Genomic DNA, 24,573 nt, shown 5'->3' on the forward strand with positions numbered 1-24,573 from the left:
GGGACACAACACGGAGACAGGAACAGGGAGACAACACGGAGACAGGGACAGGGAGACAACACGGAGACAGGGACAGGGAGACAACACGGAGACAGGAACAGGGAGACAACACGGAGACAGGGACAGGGAGACAACACGGAGACAGGGACAGGGAGACAACACGGAGACAGGGACAGGGAGACAACACGAAGACAGGGACAGGGAAACAACACGGAGACAGGGACAGGGAGACAACACAGAGACAGGGACAGGGAGACAACACGGAGACAGGAACAGGGGCACAACACGGAGACAGGGACAGGGAGACAACACGGAGACAGGGACAGGGACACAACACGGAGACAGGGAGACAACACGGAGACAGGAACAGGGGCACAACACGGAGACAGGGACAGGGAGACAACACGGAGACAGGAACAGGGAGACAACACGGAGACAGGGACAGGGAGACAACACGGAGACAGGGACAGGGAGACAACACGGAGACAGGAACAGGGAGACAACACGGAGACAGGAACAGGGAGACAACACGGAGACAGGGACAGGGAGACAACACGGAGACAGGGACAGGGAGACAACACGGAGACAGGGACAGGGAGACAACACGGAGACAGGGACAGGGAGACAACACGGAGACAGGGACAGGGAGACAACACGGAGACAGGGACAGGGAGACAACACGGAGACAGGGACAGGGAGACAACACGGAGACAGGGACAGGGAGACAACACGGAGACAGGGACAGGGAGACAACACGGAGACAGGGACAGGGGCACAACACGGAGACAGGGACAGGGAGACAACACGGAGACAGGAACAGGTAGACAACACGGAGACAGGGACAGGGAGACAACACGGAGACAGGGACAGGGAGACAACACGGAGACAGGGACAGGGAGACAACACGGAGACAGGGACAGGGGCACAACATCGGCGCATGGAAACGGAGACAACACGGAGAACAATACAGAGACAACGTAGACATAAAACAGATGCACAAAGACGCACGGAGACACAACACGTGGACGCGGCAACACACGGAGACAACTTAGAGAGACACGACAGATACACACTGCGATACCACACATCGGAGACACCACAGAGACACCACAGAGACACAGAGACAGAGACACAGAGAGAGACAGAGACACAAAGACACAGAGAGACACCACAGAGACACCACAGAGAGACAGAGACACCACAGAGACAGAGACACAGAGACAGAGAGACAGAGACAGAGACACCACAGAGATACAGTGACAGAGAGACAGAGACACCACAGAGACAGAGACACAGAGAGAGACAGAGACACAAAGACACAGAGAGACACCACAGAGACAGAGACATAGAGACAGTGACACAGAGAGACAGAGACACAGAGAGACAGAGACACCACAGAGACACAGAGACACCACAGAGACACCACAGAGAGACAGAGACACCACAGAGACAGAGACACCACAGAGACAGAGACAACACAGAGACAGAGACACCACAGAGACACAGAGACAGAGACACAGAGAGACAGAGACACCACAGAGACACAGAGACAGAGAGACAGAGACACAGAGAGACAGAGACAGAGACACCACAGAGATACAGTGACAGAGAGACAGAGACACCACAGAGACAGAGACACAGAGAGAGACAGAGACACAAAGACACAGAGAGACACCACAGAGACAGAGAGACAGAGACACAGAGACAGTGACACAGAGAGACAGAGACACAGACAGAGACACCACAGAGACAGAGACACAGAGACACCACAGAGACACCACAGAGAGACAGAGACACCACAGAGACAGAGACACCACAGAGACAGAGACAACACAGAGACAACACAGAGACAGAGACACCACAGAGACACAGAGACAGAGAGACAGAGAGACACTACAGAGACACAGACAGAGAGACAGAGCGGCTGTGTGCATGGAGGGAGACGCGGGCCCAGTGTGTGTGGACCACCCAGCGCTGTGTGATTATACTGTTGTTATTGTTGTTGTTGTTACCACCACCAGCAACACTACTACCAACACTGTGGTATTATTAGTGTGTGGCTGTGTAACAGTGTTAGTGGTGCTGTTGTTGTTTATTCTGCTGCAGAGTGTGTAGCTGCGAGTTCTCTACCGCGTTACCGACGGGCGCTGTGTTGTTGTTGTTATTGTTGTTGTTGTACGTGAATGTTTGTCCTGTAATAAAGTGTGTGGTGTAATATGCACTGCGTGTAACGTTGAGGGGTGTGTGTGTACTGTTGTCAGAGATGCAGTCCGTCATGTGCTGCTGCTGCTGCTGTATATTATTATGCACTGAACTCTAAGTCATACGATCATAATGTGTTACATTCTATTACACTATGTAACACACGTTTTTTTTGTTCCTGGGTAGTAAGTGTTATTTCTTAATTGCTTATGCCCAATAAGTATAGAAAATGGCTGTTATTCCCCAAATTATGCTTCTGTGACCAGGACAGTGATATTTTGAAATGTAACAATTTTCAATAAAGCCAGAAGAAAAAACATATGAATCAAAATTAACATGTATTTATACCAAAGTAATACAAAAATGACTACAAAATATTTAGAAGTGAAAAGTTTTTCGAGATTTACGATTATACTGTAAATAACTTTAACAAATCAGCCCCCAAATGTAGTTTCCCATCATGTTCTCGTGATACTGCCCTTGGTAGTGGCGTTCAAAGTCTCAGTATATCCTGGTGGAAGTGCTCGCCTTGCTCCTCCGAGTACGCTCCCATGTTCTCCTTGAATTTATCAAGATGAGCATCAAGGATATGGACTTTGAGGGACAGCCCATAGTGCCGTAGTTCTTCACCAGGGTCTCAGACAGCTCCACATAGACATTATGAGACCTCCTTTGCCAGTAACAAGATATAGGAATAGGTTTTACCCTTTTAACTGGCACAAAAACTGACACCTTTATTCAAAGCATCATGTTTGCAATAACCACAACACAAGCAGTCAAAATGCAAACAAAAAAGACAACTCTGATAATAATATGCACTGTCCTTGAATTTGTTTGGCCCACACCCGAGACGGCTTTTCTTAGAGCCTAGTCTCCATTGGCGTCTTCTGGTCCAACACCAAATATATATATTGTTTTATATATATTTTGTTATTTTGTTGTTTCTCTTCAACGTGACTTTACCGAAAAAACTAAGAATATGAATTTTACATTTTTTTACAAATGTACATCTTACCTTCCAGAGTTGTTTTGCATTGCTCGCAGGTGAAATAAGGTGCCCAGGGTTTGTCTTGATCCCCGACAGGCATGCCGAAATATGCCTTGTAGGCCTCACACATCTTAGTAGATGCTTCCACAGAGTACTTTTTCACTCTTGCCTTGATAAATTGGCCACAGACAAAGCAAAATGCGTCTGCCGGATGCTTGCAGCCTCTTGATGCCATCTCATAAAAATGCAGATATGTATCCACTTTGGCAGCTGGAACTAAACTGAACTAGTGGGCTTAAGGCCCCTGTATTTATACTACTATTTATATTACTTGAAAGTTCTAGAATATTTTTAAAGTTACTCTAAGTTTACTCAGCACTGAATCTATCTGTAATGTTCTGGAAAATAGGTACATTTCAAAATATCACTGTCCTGGTCCAGAAAGAAAAGTTTGTGGGAAATAATAAACCATTTTCTGTACTTTTTAGGCATAAGCAATTAGGAAATAACACTTACTACCCAGGAACAAACAAAATAAAAATGTGTTACACACTATTATCATTAGACATCACTGCTGATGTAAACATTTATATGTGAAAGCACTATTGTCCCTTGCGTTGGTGTGTACCACGGTACAATACAGTAATGCAGTACAGTACTGTGATTACTACTTATTTGTGTTTATAACAATGATTCTGGTGTGTTGTTCGAGTTAATACTATGTTACCCTTAAGGTTCATACTATAACGTTCGTGTCCAAACCGTGTACTAATAGTGGCGTTGCAATAGAGTACACAGCACGTGTTATTACTGTCGCAATGTACCACACTATACAGTCGAATAACTGTACTACAGTTCTACCTACACTCTCAAATGTACAATATTAATACGCTGCACTGTGTGATGGAATGCCGTTCTGTAATAAACATTGTTAAAGCACATTCACATAAGTTCACGCATAAGCCCAATACGACATGCATACCTATCAACCCCTTATCAGTGCCTAACTTATTACAGACCAATTCAGAACTTATTGGTCACCTCGTGCCCCTTATAAATCTCAACGTTCATCCTACAAAGTCCCATTACAAGGGAGAAACACAAACAAATAGACAATCACCACCACTGCACTCACCACTAGTACACTCACCACTAGTACACTCACCACTCCATACCTGTCAACCCCTTATCAGTGCCTAACTTATTACAGACAAATGTATAACTTATTGGTCACCCCGTGCCCCTTATAAATCTCAACGTTCATCCCACAATGTCCCATCACAAGGGAAAACCACAAATAGACAATTTGCCCGTATTGAAACGGCTGTACACCGTATGGACCTGAAAACCCAATTTCCCTGTACAAGAATACGGGTTAAACCGTACAGGTTGACAGCTGTGTATATGTTATTACATTTACCTTCGCATATCACTCAATTGCACCTTCATTTGCATTTAAATACAACTATTCTACAGGCCACGAACAAACTAAATCTGCAATACAGTCTACAGGAAAATCATTTTTTGCTGTGCTGTACTTCTATGCTTCCGCGTCCACCCCCTTATTTCACAAACCAGCACTGGTCATCGTGGTGAAGTATGGTCAAATAACCCCCATGATGTACGCCGACTAGCTCGGCGTGGCGAGGTGCTCATCCAGCCCTGGATTTAGAAAAAAAAAGGTGTTTGCACGTGTGCAGGAGAGTTCGCGTTTCTGTACTGGATGACAGTGTGTCAGGCATGTGCAGAATAAAGTGTGAATTGTTCAACATTGCTGTGCATGTCACTGAGATTTACACGCTTTACAATGCTGCATCGCGCTATATTGTAACACGTCTATGCAATGTGCAATGTATGAAAGTACTGAACTGTATTACTGTTGAACATCTGTGACTCTACTGGACGTATGTGAGCAGAAAAAAAGAGCTTTATAGCTCATCGGATTCATCCAGTATGCATACGTATTCTGATTCTGCACCACATTATTACAGCACTATACGATACAGCATAATGTGATGCACTTCGTGTGTCGATGCGAGAACCAGTTGGGTTACGTTCGTGTGTGACAGAGGGTGGCAACTCAGTCATCGAGGCAGAAGGTGATGAGGATGATCTTGAGCCTGGACTTTCATTGGGGGCAGGGAGAGTTCCAGACATTGCGAGCAGCATCGGATAATCAGTGACCTCCCACTAAGCGAAGGTTAACTGGGGGGGGGGGGGGTTATGTGGTAAATATATTTTGCCAGGTAAGGCCCACTGAGCTATATAGCTCTTTTTCAGAAGCGACCCGGCCACAAATGATAGCCCAACGAAGTGGCTTGTCGTCGCGTGGACATTTACAGCAGCCAATTACTCTAAAACGCGTGATGTTAATTCTAAATGTGGAGGGGGAAAAACCGGGGAGAGAGAGAGAGAGAGACACTCAAACTATACAGCAGGGGTCGGGATCGAACCCACGACCTCCTGTATACCAGGCGAGGTAGTTAACATCTCCTAGCCACCGTGATGATGATGAGAGAGAGACACGCAAACTCCAAATATACAGCAGGTGTCAGGGTTTGGATCGAAACCCACAACATTCTGTACACCAGGCGAGGTAGTTAACATCTCCTAGCCACCGTGACGATGATGAGAGAGAGACACGCAAACTCCAAATATACAGCAGGTGTCAGGGTCAGGATCGAACCCACGACCTCCTGTATACCAGGCGAGGTAGTTAACATCTCATAGACACCACGGCGCACTATTATGCTTTATGACTGCTGTGCTGTGTTAGCCTGTTGCTACCTTACATGAGCATTAATGCAGGGGTGTGTTGCATATAGCGTGTATATATAAAGTATATATGTAACGCATTTCATCAGGCTGAGGCTCCCTGTGCCTGTAGTTACAGGGTAAGACAATTTTATGTAAAGCACTCTTTTTAATCCCAACCCGTGAAGCCCTAACCTCGAAATGCTAACAACGAAACTAAAACCTCTAACCCCTGAACCTGACCCCTAAACCCGAACCCCAAATCCCAACCCCATAACCCTACCCATAAAACCTAACCCCAAATACCAAAACATAACCTATAACCACATGCCCTAAACTCTCACTCATAACCCTAAAACCTACCCTAATCTTAACCCCTTAAGCCTAACCTCTAAATAATAATTACTGTTTCTGTATCCTAACTCGGACCCCCTAACCCTGCACACAAAGTAAAGCAGTGACGTTTACAAATACAGTCTTTCGTCAAGCCAAAAACCCACGGGGCCTCTGATTAAACTCATTTCTTTAAGAACTGCTTTTTGTGTTTAGGAAGTTGGCCTAACCCCAGCACCTTCGATTAGCAAGATTTATGGCTATGTACGGTGGGAAAAATGAGTTTCTACATACAATGGACGAAAATCAGATCGACGATTGTATTCCAAAAATATATATTTGTGGACAGCAGTCACTGTTGTTATGATCTCCGAGACAATGTGTGAGTGTCTTATTATGCAGCCGTTGCTGTATGCTGCTAATGCGTGTTGCAGGACACAAGCGCTGCTTAATGCGTGACACTGTGAGCGATGCACATAATTGTAATGCAGTGCACACATGAATGAATTACTTATCGACAGTGCTCCTTGTTGTGCACACACACACACTGTGGCAGGGTAACATGTGCGTGAATCATTGCGTTTGTCATTGTACGTGAACTGCATGTGAAGTGTGATTGCCCTGTGCCTGTGTGCGTGCAGGCTTGCAGAGCACACGTGTGTATGCGTGTGTGTCTGTTACTGGTTGTTTATGTGCAGCCAATGCAGCATATGTGTGTGTTATTTTCATACAGTGCAGTACTATGTGCACGCTGATAATCTTGCCTGTGTGTGTGCGCATTGCACATTGGTACACCGTCCTGTATATAATGTGTACGTTTAACTTATTTCACACATCGTACGTAGCCAACCGTGCTAATGCGAGATGCGGGTGAAGGACAACAAGCTGAACGCAATACATTTTTTTAAAAAAAAAACTGGACTGTGACTATATGTATGCACCTGGGACATTCATCCTGAATGTGCCTGATCTCATTCAGATCACGAAAGCTAAGCATGTTTTTTTAGGCCTGGATTGGTAACCTGCATTGCATAACAAGGTGTGACACGTCGCAGGGCCACGTGGTTGGCAGTGCATCTAAATTCATAGTTGTACTGCACCACTAAGCCATACTCCCGGGTTTATGCTGCCCGCCTTCACTAACCTCTACTGACTAGCGTGGTGAAGTATGGTCAAATGTATCCCCATGTCCCGCATGGCCTGGTGAAGGTCCTCAACCAGCAGTGGATTGACAAAGGACTGTACGTGTGCATTTAGATTCCTTAATCTATTTGTATGGAGCTGAGAATATCGTCCTCTCAATGCATATCAGTTTTTTCTTCCTGGACATCTGTCAAAATACTGGACATCTGTGAAAATACTTTACATCTGTGAAAACAGAGCTTTATAGCTCATCAGATTCCTCCAGTACAAATAAATATTCAGATTTTCATGCACTCTGATTTCCTCCCAGATGCTAAACATTAATGGCATCGACAAGTAAAAACATTCCAATGGAGGAACCTTCATTGACCCGTTGAACCTTTCATTTGTAAATGCTGGTCACGACTGTCTTAGCATTGTACTCCTTTATAAACACACACTCATACTGCGGCGTCTCTGTCGTGTTATTGATTATGCCATATACACAGTGCAAACAGTGTGATATTTCTAATGTTGCGTTCACAGTGACATTTACAAACACAACGACGCACGTGTATTCGTGTTAACTCCCACGTGCATGCGGCATTGCTGTGCAAACTTCATCAACTTGAGCCATTGTTCTTTTTGTCCACCGCTGGATGAAAGTCACCGCACGCCGTCACCATTCCTCACGGTCCTGCAATTGAGACGATCCCTCTCTATAAAGGCCTTGACGAAGCTTGCTTGTTGTTCATGATTGCTGCTGTAACCACGGTCTCTGTATGTATTGTAGAGAGAGAGAACAGCCCGTTCTATGGGCAAATCCTATATGTGTCACAACGATCCCCTCCCTGAACCTCACCTGACACCAGATACCTAGTGGGGGTTGTCTGGTGTCAGTATCAGGTTATAGTGGTGAGTGTCAAGCTGATTTGTGTCAGGTGAGGGTCAGGTGAAGCGCCATGTCATTGCTTCCATAGGACGTCCTGCTTGCTCGTCTTTGTGGCGTTGTGTACTGTCTGTGTGCAAAAATTATACAGTACAGTACGTTAAACTAAACAAATGTTGTATTCTACTAGGTAAGGCCCACTGAGCTATATAGCCGTTTTTTTTCAGAAGCGACCTCGCCACAAATTATAGCCCAACGAAGTGGCTTATCATCATGTGGAAATTTATAGCATGTTCATTTCTAAATGCGGTGGGAAAAATCGGAGGACCCGGAGAAAAATCGACGCCACCATGGGGACAGAGTCACGCAAACTCCAGATATACAGGCGTCAGAGTTGGGATCGAACCCACGATCTCCCGCATACCAGGCAGGGAAGTTAACATCTCGCTACTATAGTGCCCCAAATCTCAATTGTTTTTTTTGTTCAAGTAGTATCGGATGCCGACCGTTGACTTTCCACTACAATGTGGCAGTTACCAGTGCAGTGCTATGGATAGACTGGCCACAGCCATGAACATGTGGAATTTCCAGCACTGCTTTCGGCCAATCCGTGGAGATGGGATGAGATGAGTTCTGTTGTTTTTTGCTCACTCGAGCATGAAGACACTTTGGCTTTTGACGTGAAATGCGTAACAAGACAAGGCAACCCTCGAGACACACATACATTAACACAAACACGCAGTGAATTCTGGGAATACGATGCGGCTATTTGTATCCTAAACTGGGAGTTTAATTTGAGCTTGTTTTTCAAATTCCATTGGACCACGTGGTTGCAGTTTGCAGAGTGTTGGAAGAAGATGCCCAGTGTCTGGAAGGGGACCTGAAGTGCTCCCTGGCCTGTCTGGGGTCTCAGGTGTCTGGGGGAGAGGCAGGGGGGGGGGGGGCAGCAGTCCTACTTCTTCCAGTCTCTCTGAGCTTTCTACAAAGTGCAACATCTCCATCGAGATCATAAATACCTCCCTCAACACGTGTATCCCCTTCTGGGTCCTCTGAAGGGGATAATTTAACAAAAAAATAACTCAACAAGGTCAATGCCTTACAAGTGACGTTTTGGGTAATGGCCCTTCTTCAGAGCACATTAATAGCACCCAAACTTTTCAATACAGGACCTTCCTGAGAATAGTCTTGAGACTTAGTGAGGCTTTCCTCGGTAAATAGCATTATTATTACGACACCATTGTCACGAACACCATTCACATAAACATTACCAATAATGCAATATAATTTCCATCAATAACGCCTACATCGTAAACACCAATACCATCAGCACCACCAATATCATCAACATTCGTAATGCCAACAACACCAAAAACAACACTCGTAACACTTGAGATGTGGTCACATTTAGATGTGTGTGCGTATGTTGAACCTCTTTTGCACCGTACGAAGCCAACCGTACTAATCGGAGGTGCGGGGGAAGGACAGTAAACATCTATGTTTAAAAACATTGTTTTAACACCATCTCCATCAAGACTACTATTGTGGTCTTGATCACCACCTCCACGAACACCTCAAACACCAACCTCACCAACACTAACGGCGTAGGCCCATCACTTTCACAGCGAACAAGGGTTGACTTGTGGCGTCCTTGAGACTGTAAGAGAGATTCCTTGAAAGGAGGTGTTAATTTTTCGATTTAAAGCTTTCGTGACATTTCAGTGATTCATATTCTTGGTTCTTTCGGTAAAGTCACGTAGAAGGGAAATAATAAAATAATACAAATAAAACATAATAAAATTAAATTCTCACGACGTTTCGGCCACAACGCAAGCAGCCATCCTCAGGTGAAGAAACACAGAGGCTGTCTCTTCTGTTTCTTCACCGCTCTGTACTTCACCTGAAGACGGCTGCTTGCGTTGTGGCCGAAACGTCGTGAAAATTGTATTATATAATGTTTTATTTGTATTATTTCATTATTTCCCTTCTACGTGACTTTACCGAAAGAACCAAGAAGATGTGTTAATTGTTTATCTAGATATATGATGTGTTCATTGTTTATCAAGATATATGATGTGTTCATTGTTTATCAAGATATATGATGTGTTAATTGTTTATCTAGATATAAGATGTGTTAATTGTTTATCTAGATATAAGATGTGTTAATTGTTTATCAACATTTATGATGTGTTAATTGTTTATCTAGATATATGATGTGTTAATTGTTTATCTAGGTATATGATGTGTTAATTGTTTATCTAGGTATATGATGTGTTAACTGTTTATCAAGATGTATGATGTGTTAACTGTTTATCAAGATTTATGATAGTGACGAGACTGTAAGAGTTGTACTTCTGTACCTCCGCTTAGAATTTGGCAGAAGGAAGGAAGCGATGGTGTTGACATTTATATTGTTTATAACGCAATACTCATTCACATCACTGTAGAGAATAACAAATAAGCAAGCAATACACTTCCCCTACGTATCTGCTCCTCCACTTACAAAAAAACTATAATTTTCTCCACATTCCATCAGCCATACAGTCTTCTGGGAATGCATAACCTCAGCAGCTTTGCTTCAACACTGGCGGTAAACTCTGGGCCAGTTTTCGACACAGTGTCTCATTAGCAGAGTCACGCTTGCTTCAAGCAATGCTGGTGAACTGCAAGATGTTTATGGGCAAGAAGCCTCTGTGTTACATATGGGCCCTAGTTGGACAACAATATTATATAACACTACGCAACACTCTGTGGGGAATGTAAGAAGCAGCATAAATGCGGTGACGATACGGCTCGCCAATATATATTTGCTGTTACACGTCCCAAAAAAAAAAATCAAAAGCATCTAATTCTGTACGGTATTATAGCGTTAGTACAGCTTGGTACTCGGGCTCCGAAAACAAGCAAGATTTTGCGGTGGCGTTTGCAAGTGTGATGCCCCCCCCCCATCCACCTCCCACTCTCGTGGGAATGTGTCATCCTCATCGCAAGCGTTCATAATTTATGCTCTGCCCGTCAGCCCCCACACAATGCGTGTTGGCGTTCGCTGGGTGAAAGAGACGAGCGGCCGTGTGGCACTGTAATCTTTGCCCCCCGCCGGATGCAGCATAACATCCAAAGAAATAATCGATGCATTTGATGCTTAGACAAGCAGAACTGGGGTAGTGGTGCTCATTTCCAACGTTGGGAGCTCTGGAAATTCCATATTCCCATGGCAGGGAGCAGTCTACATACATTACTACTGCATGGAGCGGAAGCCATAGACCACGGAGTGGTGACACGCATTTTATCTACCCTGGAGGGATAACGATCTTACGTATGGCTGATGTAGATGCAGAGCAACGACTACAATATGCAGATTCAGGTGGTCAGGCCAGATAACCGCATCAGGAACAGTGGAGTTTATCGCTGCGATGTCTCCTTCCTATTTGTGGATCGGTCATTGTGTCATTATATACGTCGCACACTACTACACATTTTCCATTTGGGCATCAGGTATACGCATCTGCTGCTGCCATGGTTTGTGCAGCGGATGCAGTTTAGGGTGGACCATGAGCTCCGTGGAAGATCAAACCCAGGGTCTTCTGCGTTGAGCCTTACGGATAATGATGGGCCAGGCTGACCCTAAAATGTCATCGCAACTCAACTGTGAGATGAACGCTGTATTCAGAGTGCCACTTGGAAATATTATTTATATGGGTTCAGTCTTTTGACAATCCACTGCTGGATGAGGGCCTTCCCACGCCATGTGGGTTGCAGAGGCTGGTTGGCCGTACTTCACCACGCCGGTCAGCACGGGTTGGTGTAGGTGGGGAGGCAGTGCTCACGTTTGCAGACCTACACAGCAGTGATATTAGTCATGGCCTGGAATTGAAATCGGGTCCCTGGGTTCATAGCAACGGATGCTAACCACCGTGTCACCATTTCACTCTGGCTGTACGTGTATGTCCGTGTGTGTGTGTGTATATATTGGTGTTTATGTCATTAAGAGGAAAGGTTTATTGAGACGTTTGACCCGTATCCTTCCTTTACTCTGAAGTGACTCTAAAAATAACTTATTATTTTTCAGAAATCTGTTAAAAGTCCATTGGAGTAGCAGCAGAAGCTTAACAACTTACAGTGTATATAAAGTGTATGTATGTATGTATACATCCACTTACTTTTGTCAGAACCACTGCTGGATGAGGGCCTACCCACGCTGCACGGATAGTTGGTGATCACATGTTGATGAAAAAATATATGCATGTTTTTTTTCCGCAAGTACGTGTGGTTAATGCAGACGATGCCTTGCAAAATGTTTCTATTTGGTGTTTGATCATCTTAGCACCTCCTGTTTTATTGCCAGAAAGGGTAAAACATGTTCTTATTTTTCATCATATTGCTACTGGGAAAAAGCGCCCATAGACAGTGTATATGTTGTTACAGATTCTATTTAGCATGATTTTGCATTTCTTACATGGCCATTTACATGACATTGTAAAGTGGATGTGTTTGTAATGTGTTTGTATGCAGACCTCCACGCCTACAGCACCTCCTACTCCCACTGCTACACAGTAGTGACCTAATACTACCTTGACAAATGTCTCATTGGACCTACAATGACCTTTCCGGGGCTTACAGGACCGTAAAATTGGTTGGTTGACCTTGGGGATTTTTTAGTTTCAATCCACTCGTATACAGCACACTACAGTATGCGGAGTCACACTGAGAAGATTGACAAAGGAGCACACACGCATCAAGAAAGCATCATAAAGACAATTAAGCAAATTCACTACACTTGGAAAAGAGAGAGCGCTAGGCCCACCGCCGTAGAGATGGAATCATGAGATCAGTTCACGTGCAGGAGTGAAGGTTCAGTTTCATTTATTTGGTATAGCCCTGTGAGCCATTCGGCTCTTGACTCGGGTGCAACCGCAACAAACAAAAAACAAAAACACGAACAAGAAAACATCTTAAAGTGATTTAAAGCTTTCGTGACTGCAAGGAATCATCTTATTTGGTTCTTTCGGTAAAGTCTCGTATAATGAGAATAAAAGAATAAATTATTATTTTATTAATTTACTATTTTATTCTCATTCTACGTGACTTTACCGAAAGAACCAAAGAAGATCTTAATAGTGCATATTATTATCAGAGTTGTCTTTTTGTTTGCGTTTTGACTGCTTGTGTTGTGGTTTTTGCAGACATGATGCCTTGAATAAAGGTGTCAGTTTTTTGTGCCAGTTAAAAGGGTAAAACCTATTACTAAGATCTTAAAGTGACTATGCACAAACAGAAAAATCAAAGCGCAAACAGAAGGTGGATGCTAACGGCTTGGAGAGGCCCTCATCCAGCAGTAAATAGACAATGATTTATGACGGTGACTTGGGGTTCCGTCTGAATACTCTTGGTTTGCTTTGCGGATTGTTGCCGAGGGCTTCTTGCTCACATCGTTGGGCAACCCAGCAGCAGTTAATGTAACGGGTCCGGCTCTGCTGATGAGACTCAGAAAGTTGAACCGATTTAAAATGTGTGTGTTGCTTTACACATTTCCACGTACAGTGCTCTGCCTTCCCTTGGACGATCTATAACCTGCACACTCAGAAATGAAATGAGCTTCGGCTCGATATAGGATGCAGCCGTGAAACACTTGAGCGCTCACGTCAGTGGCCGGGTGTCTCTCTAACCGATGTAAATCTGCCCACCAAAAAAAAATGTGACTTGTTGATTCCCACCCCCCCCCCCCCATTCATGGGATCAGCAAGTCATATTTTTGACGGGAAAACATTGTGCCAGAAGGCCAAAGATGTCATTTTATTTTGCACTTTGTTGACCCCTACTAACTGCACATCAAATAATTGGTCACATTGTAGCGCCGGACACTCGTGGCAAACCTGCTGACCTTTTTACTGGATAACGAGGGATTAATATTAGGTTTTTTTTTAGGGTTACACACGCTCCCTGTGATTAATGTGGAATTAACATTCTCCAACGATTACATTTCAAAGCCCGTAACATCGCACCTCCCCGTTCACGGGCGGGAGATGCACACAGGCACACCCACACAGCGTGTGCGTGTGCATTTGAAACGTGAGAAGGTCTTTAATTCATTTTTATTTTTGGTGAACGTTAAATTTAGACACCCGGTGTGTGTGTGTGTGTGCGTGTTTTAAATGACGTTGCTTGGGAATGACGTTGCCTGGACATGCGGCGTGGCCCTGCTGAGGTTTCTATCCCCTGCAGTGACGCACGTTGTGCGAGCTACAGCTGGAGCCGTCTGATTATTTCAGTAATCGATAGCTGGGGGGGACGGGGAGGGAAATCCACGTTGCCTGTTTTCTCATATGTGCCGTTGGACGGGAGGCGACGGGTAGGATGTGGTGATGTCGTCAGCATCATATAATAATACAAATAAAAATATAGATTAGTTTGAGATAGCGGCGTTCACGGAAAATGCATCTCACAATCGCCGAGGAAGCACAGGCGAGATGGAAGGCTGCAAAGCAGCGAGCCGTTACCAACAGCTGCTCTTCAGCTCTCGGTATATAAGGATGTTTTCAGCCAATTAGTGAATACACAGAATCAGAATCTTCAGAGATACATGTGGGGGAGGGGGGGAAACCGGGGCACCTGGAGAAAACCAACGCTTGTGCAGGGAAAACACTATAAACACTATCCCATAAGAAGGGACAGATGATATTAGTCCGCAACTTGCTGTACTGCATTTTGCTGGCAAGCCAGGGTCTTTTCTCCCTCGATGCTGTCATGCTGGCCGTGGCTCGTGAGGATTTACCACCTCCAGGAGGCGGCTGTGGTGGCAGCCGCCACCTTGATCCGCAGTGGCTAGGAGATGTTAACTATCTCGCCTGGTATGCAAGAGGTCGTGGGTTTGATCCTGACCCTGACGCCTGTTGTATATTTTGAGTTTGCATGTTTTCCCCATGGTCGTGTGGGTCTTTCTCCGGGCCCTCTGGTTTTTCCCTCCACATTTGGAAACATGCATTTAGGGCATTTGGCTGACATACATTTCCACGTGATAAGCCACTTCATTGGGTTATACGGTAATTTGTGGCCAGTTCGTCTCTGAAAAAGAGCCATACAGCTCAGTGGGTCTTACCTGGTAAAATAAAACAAAGTTTAGTTTAAAGTAGCCCGAGTGATCAACCACAACAAAATTGACCCGAATTGACTCATCCCAGATTATAGGGTGAAGGTTCGATTCCAGTTAAGAGGCACACTTCTCCAAGACAGAGGTTCTCTGCAAGCCATCCGGCTACCATGAGAGATTCGTTCATGAGGCTATCCACATATACAAACACAGAGACAATTTCAACCGAGAAGATGGATTCTAGTTTAGTAACCATTGGAAAGACGTTATAAACCATTTCGGTTCTTGATTGATTGTATTTTACGGTGACTCTCAGACCGCAGTCCATTCGCTGGCACTGCCTATTAGTACCTATCACACGACGGTCAATAGTATAGTTTATAGCATTTGTATAATAATAAATAGTATAACAGTGTGATGTTGAACATACTCTTTGGTTCTATTCGGTAAAGTCACGTGACTTTACCGAATAGAACCAAAGAGTATGGATTCTTGCAGTCACGAAAGCTTCAAATCTAGAAATCTTTAACATAATTCATAAGGCAATATATAGTACCGTAATTGTATAGTGAATATACAGCAGTGTGGTATACAGTAGGGTTAATAGAATAATACTTAGTGTAATACTACAAGTCTAATATTTGATAGTCTAAAGTATAGGGTAGTGTATAGTAACGCATTGTATAATCCAAGGGTGGGATTTGTCTATGGATACGATATTATACAATGTAGTTTAGATTGGAAGGTATAATATTGTAATGTATAGTACTCCAGTTTATAACATAGTTATAATGCAACACAGGGCAGAGCAGCGCACCTTGGCTGTTTCCTCCTCTCCCCCCTCCTCCGTTCCAAACATAGATGGACTCATCCGTCTGAACACAAGCTCGTCGTTCTCCGTGGTGTTATTGTTGATATGCAAACTACTGCAAATCCCTCACACCAACATTATGCTAGTCCCCCAGTTACATGCTAATTTATATGTAAACTGCTCTCCCCCCTCCCCTCGTCCGTCTGAACATAGCTCGTCGCTCTCCGTGGTGCTAATCCCTCATACTAACATCATGCTAATCCCCCAGTTACATGCTAAGTTATATGTAAACTCCTTTGTCAAGGCGCTCTGTTCCTCCCACACAGCTTAAAAGACGCGGTCCATGCTTGGCAGTGTTCACTCAAGCACTGTCTTCTGGACAGTCCTGTTTCTTCACCTGAGGAAGGCTACTTGTGTTGTGGCCGAAACGTCGTGAGAATTTTATTCTGTTATTATTATTTTTATTATTTTATTCCCATTCTACGTGACTTTACCGAAAGAACCCAGAAGATGAAGAGGCACACGGTAGTTTCTGTGGGGGCGCTATCGCTAATCCGGCACTGAGGCAGAGCACTCGGCTCTCACTCAGAATCACGCAAGGTTTAAATCCGATCGGGGGAAACCCATCATCGAAACAAGTGCTGCTTTGTGGAGATTCAGCAGTGGCTGTGCTGTCAATATCTGGATGACCTCGATAAGCAGGTGAGAGCGATAAAGAGAATGTGGAAATTCTGTGTGTGGCTCTGGGCTTGCCCAGTGTGGATTAGCGGCTCTGATGCATCTCAGATGAGAAGTCAAGCGAAGGCAAAGTCAAATAACAGCGAAGCCTCAGGTAACTGGAATAATGTGAGTGGAAGAGCCCTGCTCTGGCCAGCTGAAAGGTCCAGCCAACCGCCATTACAACAACAGCGACCATGGATATATGAATATGTGTGTAGTGTACTTGTGTGTTCTGTACAGACCAAGCCATAGCAAATACCGAATGTGTGTGTGTGTGCTGTGGGGATGCGGTAGCGTAGCGGTTAGCGCACCACACTACGAACCCGTAGACGCGAGTTCAATTCTCGCTCACGGCCAACATTATTGAAGGTTATCTGAACTGGTCCTGGGCCCTCATCTAGGTGGACTCAGCCTCAAACGAGTACCTGGTGCTTTGTGTAAACGTCGCCACTGGGGAGACAAAGGCGGCCGGGTGTGGTGCTGGCCACCCACCCCCTCGTGTGCCGTGCCGGCCTTCATAGGTGCTCACTAACAGCACTTGTTCCTACAGTCTGTTAAAGCTATACAGGGGATCTTTGTGTGTTCTGTATAGATCAGCGTGTGTGTGTGTGTGCTGTCAGCTATACAGTATGCAGAATCTGGCTAGCCGAGGTTTACCTGTATCTCCATACAAAGTGGGCTCTCTGCTGGGTGGTGGACATGAAAGAATTAGTGATATCATAGATCACTAAGAAATAGCCCATTCTAGCCTCTTGTGTTCCAAGGTTGTATCTTAAAAACTAAGATTTCCATCACTGGTAATTTTTTTAACAATGGAACGCTTCATAAAATGTAACCTGCCCTTTCTACCCTCAAAGTCACACTTTACCAGAGCAGTAATCAGTATCAGTGGATTCTCACCTGATTACAAATACTATAACAAAGCAACCACACACAGGTCACCACAAAGATTTAAAAAAAACGGCGGACAGACTCTTACCCGCACCCCGCAGTCAGGTCGCGGAAAACCGTTCCATTTTACACGAATAGATATTTTTGTTCCCTATTAAAGTTCATCAGAACTCCCCAAAAAAAATGTGCTGCGATCGACGAATCCCCGTAGTCTGCGGGCTATCGGTGCTTCACGACTGTCCCCTGCGATCCGCCGGCACGCTGCCGGAGGATTTAGAACACTTCGTGGACCGCAAAAAAAACCTCACCACCTGTCAAAGGTTGTGGGGGTCAACCCAGAGCTGCAGAGTGGAGCTGCAGAGAAACGTGGAGGTAATGTTTTTATTTAATTTTGCATTTTTTTCTTGTTTTATGCTTTGCATCAGCACAGACTGGCTGTTGCTGCTTTGATTTGTTCAGTATAAATAATTTAGCGGTTTTATTTGTAGGGCTTGAATATGAACGATTAGAACGGTTGGCTACGTACGGTGCGAAAGAAGTTCAACTGTACGTACATGCAAACAAAAATAATCGTTGAACATAGCTAGAGCCTTTCTAGATTTGAAGCTTTCGTGACTGCAAGGATCCATACTCTTTGGTTCTATTCGGTAAAGTCACGTTTTATTTTTTACCTACGTGACTTTACCAAATAGAACCAAAGAGTATAGCTAGAGCCCTCATATGGCAGACTTTGGTCTCAGATATCCTCACAGCCGCTCGTCACACGCCTCGCTTCTGTTCTCTGAAAAGTTTTTTTTTCGCAGACTAATCTCTCGGCTCTTTCCCCCTGTAATCGGCGGTACCGCAATTGGCACGGACGTCCTTCTTGTGGATTGTTTTGGTGAAACTTCCGCGGTGCGCCGCGGGATTATCCTCCCCTATCAATGCGGATTATGAGACCTCTGCTTTATATGGGTATGAAGAGTCACCGGGGATGCGCTGAAGCTATACCTGTTAGTCGTGTTTATCCATATAAGCGTCTGCATTATCCGTGGGTAACTGTATTGGTTTGAGAATGCATTTTCAAGGATAGGCCTGGAGAAACTATAAAACTATAAACTATTTTTTTATTTTACCAGGTAAGGCCCACTGAGCTATATAGCTCTTTTTTCAGAAGCGACCAGGCCACAAAAGATAGCTCAATAAACTGGGCCATCGAAATGTGGAGGGAAAAAACTGGAGGACCCGGAGAAAAATTGACTCGACGATGGGGAGAGAGGCACACAAACTCCAAATATACAGCAGCAGGCTTCTGCAGTCGGGATGGAACCCACGACCTCGTGCATGCCAGACAAGGCGGATGACATCTCGCCACCGTGGCGCCCCTATACGATTTGCTAATGGTGTTCCCTGCACGAGGAGAACTTCACTGGAACATAGAGTTCTTGGGAAAGTGCTGATTGCACACATGTTATTCGGTTACTGTGACGCGATTTTTTTAATTGACGATTTGCCCAAATGTCCAGCAGCACTGTGACACTCTTGGTAGTTGCCGTACAGCCTCATGAGGCTTATTCTCTCACTGATCATTCTCATTACATCTGAAGCTGGTGCACATTTGCCAGATTGCTCTAACGTTTAAAGTCAAAGCGATTTCCCTTTCGCCTAAGCGTTGTGGAGGCGGTGCTCATTTCCCGTTTACAGCCCTGCACCAGTGGTTGATTTTTTACATTGCTACAACAGGGAGAAGTGTATCAACGGCACACACAAAACCACTATTTACGTCTCCACAAAGTGGTGTTAATTTTTTATTTTACTATTGATCTCGAAGAGATGATTGGGCGGGTTAACCCCCCGCTCAAAATTGGAACTCGCAGCCTTGCGATTGGGTTCCTCTCACGCTACCGCTGAGCCAGCTGGCCGGCTCTTTTTTAAAGTCCGTTGGTTCTGCTTTTGAACACCAGTGACTGGATCCGGCTTCAGTGTAAACACTTTGCCCTCGTTTCGGCAACGTACGTGGCATCGTCCGCTCTCCAAACAATTCTACACAACCCGAAATAATGTTTTACCTTAAACTTGTAAACTCGCCGACGGGTTGTTGAGGCCCTTTCTGCCATGCTAGGAAGAGGCGGAAGCTGATTTATAGCTTGTACCAAGTCGACCGTAGAAAACGTTCCTAAACCCAGCTGGCTCGTGCGCTTTGGGGTGCCCTCTAAATGTGTCCATGTTTGCCGTAATTCTGTTGGACCACCGGCATTTACCTAGCAGTGGATCGATCATGGCTGATGGTGATGATGATGATCATCATAATGAGGACAAAGGCAATATTTATGGCATATGCATAATGTCTGAATACTGTTTATATTTTTAATTACCTATTCTATTATTGCGTATGACGGCAATATGTTCAGGAGATAAATGCCAGTGTCGAGATCTGTTAGCCACGAGAGGGTTTCAGGAAACTATTAAACTAAATAAAATTAAATAAATATTAAAATAAATACAATTCAAGGTAAGGCCTACTTAGCTATATAGCTCTTTTTCAGTTCAGAAGCGACCTGGCCACAAATTATATTTCAAACAAAGTGGCTTATCATGTCGACATGAATGCATGTTTCTAAATGTGGAGGGAAAAACCGGAGGACCCGAGGAAAAATCCACACGACCACGGAGAGATCATGCAAACTTCAAATATACAGGTGTCAGGGTCAGCGTCAGGATCGAACCCACAACCTCATGTATACCAGGCAAGGTAGTTAACATTCCTCTTTGGTTCTTCCGGTAAAGTTACGTGACTTTACCGAAATAACCAAAGAGTAATTCCTGCAGTCACGAAAACTTCGAATCTAGTTTTAACATCTGTTATACTTTTTCCATTCCTCCGTTGAAGGAGCCGCAGACGACAGTGGTTTACTGAACGTTCCGAAGATTCGGGTTGCTTGGCCACAATTCCACGACTGTGGCTTCTCTTTCATTTTACACATACGAGGGAGAATGCTGACGATTTACCATCATCAACAGTGGATCATCAGCGCAAGAGAATGGGAAATGCAAATAAGTCAAGGCAGGGGTCGCACAATCCCGATCCTGAAGAATCACATTGCCCTCCGGTCTTCGTTACAACCGAGCTCCTAATTACTACATTTAACCCATATTTGAATTATTAGTTTCACTCTTTTAAGCTGTTCTCCATAGAACCTGCAGCATTGTTGCGGACATCGCGAATTGGACTTGGTCGCAACTGACTTAAAGTGTTTTTAAGGACCCGTTCACAGTGGAGACGTACTGCATGGGAGGGGCGGTATAAATGATGATGACGATTATGATAATTGCGCATTGTTGCATTGTGATATGGTGCAAGGTGATGGTGGTGACGGCGGCTTGGGGACAATTTCATCCAGCAGTGGATTGACTGACTGATTATCATAACAGTAATGATGATGAAGACGATGATAATCTCTCAGCTCATTGCAGATCTAGCCACCCGGCCAGCTTCATGATGTGTCTCATCTCACTGATGATGATGTGATGATGATGGTCAATTACCAGTTACAACACACGTTGTAACTGGTAGCAGCACTAACAAACAAAACCTGCAAATTACTCAACTGGGATTACTCATTGCTGTGCGTTATTTGTTTTGATTTTGTCACGTTGGTGACCCAGGTTCCTCATGCAAATGAGACTCGTCCTGGTCTCTTGAATGCTCACGTGGTTTAACAAAATCACCTTAAAAACAATGCTTTTTTATTTTTTTTTACCAGGTAAAGGCCCACTGAGCTACGTAACTTTTTTTCCGAAGCGACCCGGCTATCATAAATGATAGCTCAACGAAGTGGTTTATCACGTGGGAATTGATAGCAGCAGCCAAATACTCTGAACGCGTGACGTTGATTCTAAATGTGGAGGGAAAAACCGCAGGACCCGGAGAAAAATCCACGTGACCACGTGGAGAGAGACACCGCAAACTCCAAATATGTAAGCGTCAGGGTCGGGATGAAACCCACGACCTCCTGCATACCATGCGAGGTAGTTATTACATCTCACCACTTGATCGACCCCTCTTTGTGCCTCACCTCCCCCCCCACCCCTCAATGTACGCAGTGAGGGGCAGTCGACCGGGCAAGACGGTGCACATGTCGGAGGCAGAGGTGCGGGCGCTGTGCATCAAGTCTCGTGAGATCTTCCTCTCTCAGCCCATTCTGCTCGAGCTGGAAGCGCCGCTAAAGATATGCGGTGAGTTCCACGGCGGGCCAGGGGCATCAAAAAGCTGTGCCAACTTCTTTTTTTCACCGGCAGATGGGTGGCAAGCCAGGCCCTGCTGCAGCTGATGGTGACCGTATTGGTGGGTGCCACGGTGGTGAGACGTTAACGACCTCGCCTGGTGTACGGGAGCTGCTGTGTTTTACAAACATGAAGCGCACGCCCACAAAGACAAAGATCCACCGTGTAGCCTCTTTTCAGACTCTTGGGGCGAGCGCTGTTAGCGAGCACCTATGAAGGCCGGCATGGCACACGAGGGGGTGGGTTTGCCAGCACTAACCACTCCACTACCGCTCCCCCCACACACACAACCCACGTAGCGCGCTTCGACTTTTGAACGCACGCCCGTACGTATGTGTTGCGCTCGCTTGTGCAGGCGACATCCACGGACAGTACTACGACCTCCTGCGCCTGTTCGAGTACGGCGGATTCCCTCCCGAGAGCAACTACCTCTTCCTGGGCGACTACGTGGACCGTGGCAAGCAGTCGCTGGAGACCATCTGCCTGCTACTCGCTTACAAGATCAAGTACCCCGAGAACTTCTTCCTGCTGCGCGGGAACCACGAGTGCGCGAGCATCAACCGCATCTACGGCTTCTACGACGAGTGTGAGCGGTCGCGTGCATGCGCACGTGCGTGCGTGTGTCCACGTGCGTGCGTGTGTCCACGTGCGCGTGTGTGTGTGGGGAGCGGTAGTGTAGCGGTTAGCGCTGCGCTGCGCTATGAACCTGGCGACCCGGGTTCGATTCCCGTCACCAGTGACGATTATCTGAACCGGTCCCGGGCCTCCCCTAGGTCGACTCAGCCTCAAATGAGTAACTGGTGCGGTGTGTAAACATTGCCACTAGGGAGACAAAGGCGGTCGGGCGTGGTGCTGGCCACCCACCCCCTCGTGTACCGTTCCGGCCTTCATAGGTGCTCGCTAACAGCACTTGCCCCTACAGTCTGTTAAGGCTACACGGGGGATCTTTGTCTTTGTGTGTGTACGTCTGCCCCGAAGTATCAAGCTTATTTTGTTTAACCGGGTGAGGACAGGAGAGTCTCATTTGCAAGTGAGCTGGGTCACCGAAATGGCAATAGGATAAAAACAATTACGTAAAAATTACGTTCAAACGGGCAGAACAATGAAACAAATAGAATTCGGATCAAAAACAACTGTTTGCACCAAATCAAAACGGTGGACATACGTGATCAATATAGAAGATCATCGATTGTCCGGCTGCTTTGGGGGAAGGGGTACTGGATTTTCAAAAATGCCGGATAATCACTTCATCATCATGATCATTATTTAAAATAGATTATGTTTGCACATTGTTGCATAACGTTATGTTGAAGGTGATGCGTATGTGTTTCAAATTTGAAATTTGTTTACGATCTGAAATTGGCATAAATAAACATACAAATAGACATAAATAAATAAATACTTTCAAAAAGTTACTGTATTGACTGCACCATACTTACCACGCCAATCTCGAAGACTCCGCATGGGGTGATGTATATAATGCATTATTTTCATTGATAAGTCGTGTATGTAGTGTATAATGCACTGTATATACTATTTTACATAGAAATCAAGCTTACCTACTTTTTTTGGCATGCACACAGTACCGATCGCCGGATCGGCCTGGGACCGCCGAATTGGCCTGAGACCGCCGGATAATGTTTTGAAGCCGGATAATCGATGATCAACTATGTTTAATAAAATAACATTTTGGCCGCAAACATTGTCTCTTGCAGATTAATGGAAAAAAAAGATATTCATGATAAAATTAAGTTACATAAACATGAATATATATTTAGCTGTGGTTATTGCACTTGCATGCAATTTGTGTGTGTGCTTGTGTGTGTGCTTGTGTGTATCGATGCGCGAGGAGCGGTAGTGTCGTGGTTAACGCACTGCACTAGGATCCCAGAGACCCAAGTTTGATTCCTGTTCACTGCCAACACCAGTGACGATTATCTAAACCCGTCCTGGGCCTCCCCAAGGTCGACTCAGCCTAAAATAAGTACCTGGTGCAAAAACATCGCCACTGGGGAGACAAAGGTGGCCTGGCATGGTCTTGACCACCCACCCTCTCGTGTGCCGTTCCAGCTTTCACAGGTGCTCACTAACAGCACTTTTCCCAAAAGTCTGTTCACACTATACGGGGGACCTTTGGATGTGTGCTTGTGTCTGCGTTTGCTTGTGTCTTTGCTTTTGAGTTTGCCTGTATGTTTTTGTGTGTGTCAATGTGTCTGTGTATTCGTTTGTGTGGGTGAGTGTGTATGTGCATGGGGAGCGGTCCTGACCCTCCCTTAGGCTGACACAGCCTCAAATGAGTAACCGGTGATGTGTGTAAAAATCGTCACTCGAGAAATAAAGGCGGCTGGGTGTGGTGCTGGCCACCCATCCCCTCGTTTGCTGTGCCAGCCTTCATAGGTGCTCGCTAATTAGCATTTGAATCGATTGGCGGTAGCCCGGGTCACCGCAAAATATTGGTGGGCCGGGCATAGTTTAAGGTTTTTTTCTGGGAGCATCGCTGGTACTACCACCCTGTC

General features: G+C 45.3%; 1 protein-coding gene across 1 annotated transcript in view; it reads left to right on the forward strand.

Annotated features, from left to right (window-relative positions):
- Nucleotides 1–24,573, forward strand: part of LOC116948470 (serine/threonine-protein phosphatase PP1-beta catalytic subunit-like) — a 49,175-nt gene that overhangs the window by 2,684 nt on the left and 21,918 nt on the right. The window contains exons 2-3 of the mRNA XM_032965166.2: nt 21,878–22,009; nt 22,413–22,643. Coding sequence (XP_032821057.1) covers nt 21,878–22,009; nt 22,413–22,643 — 363 coding nt within the window. The remainder of the gene's footprint in view (nt 1–21,877; nt 22,010–22,412; nt 22,644–24,573) is intronic.

Source organism: Petromyzon marinus, chromosome 33 (assembly GCF_048934315.1).
Source record: "Petromyzon marinus isolate PM22_M1 ecotype Great Lakes invasive population chromosome 33, UKy_Petmar_22M1.pri1.0, whole genome shotgun sequence".
Lineage (NCBI taxonomy): Eukaryota > Metazoa > Chordata > Hyperoartia > Petromyzontiformes > Petromyzontidae > Petromyzon > Petromyzon marinus.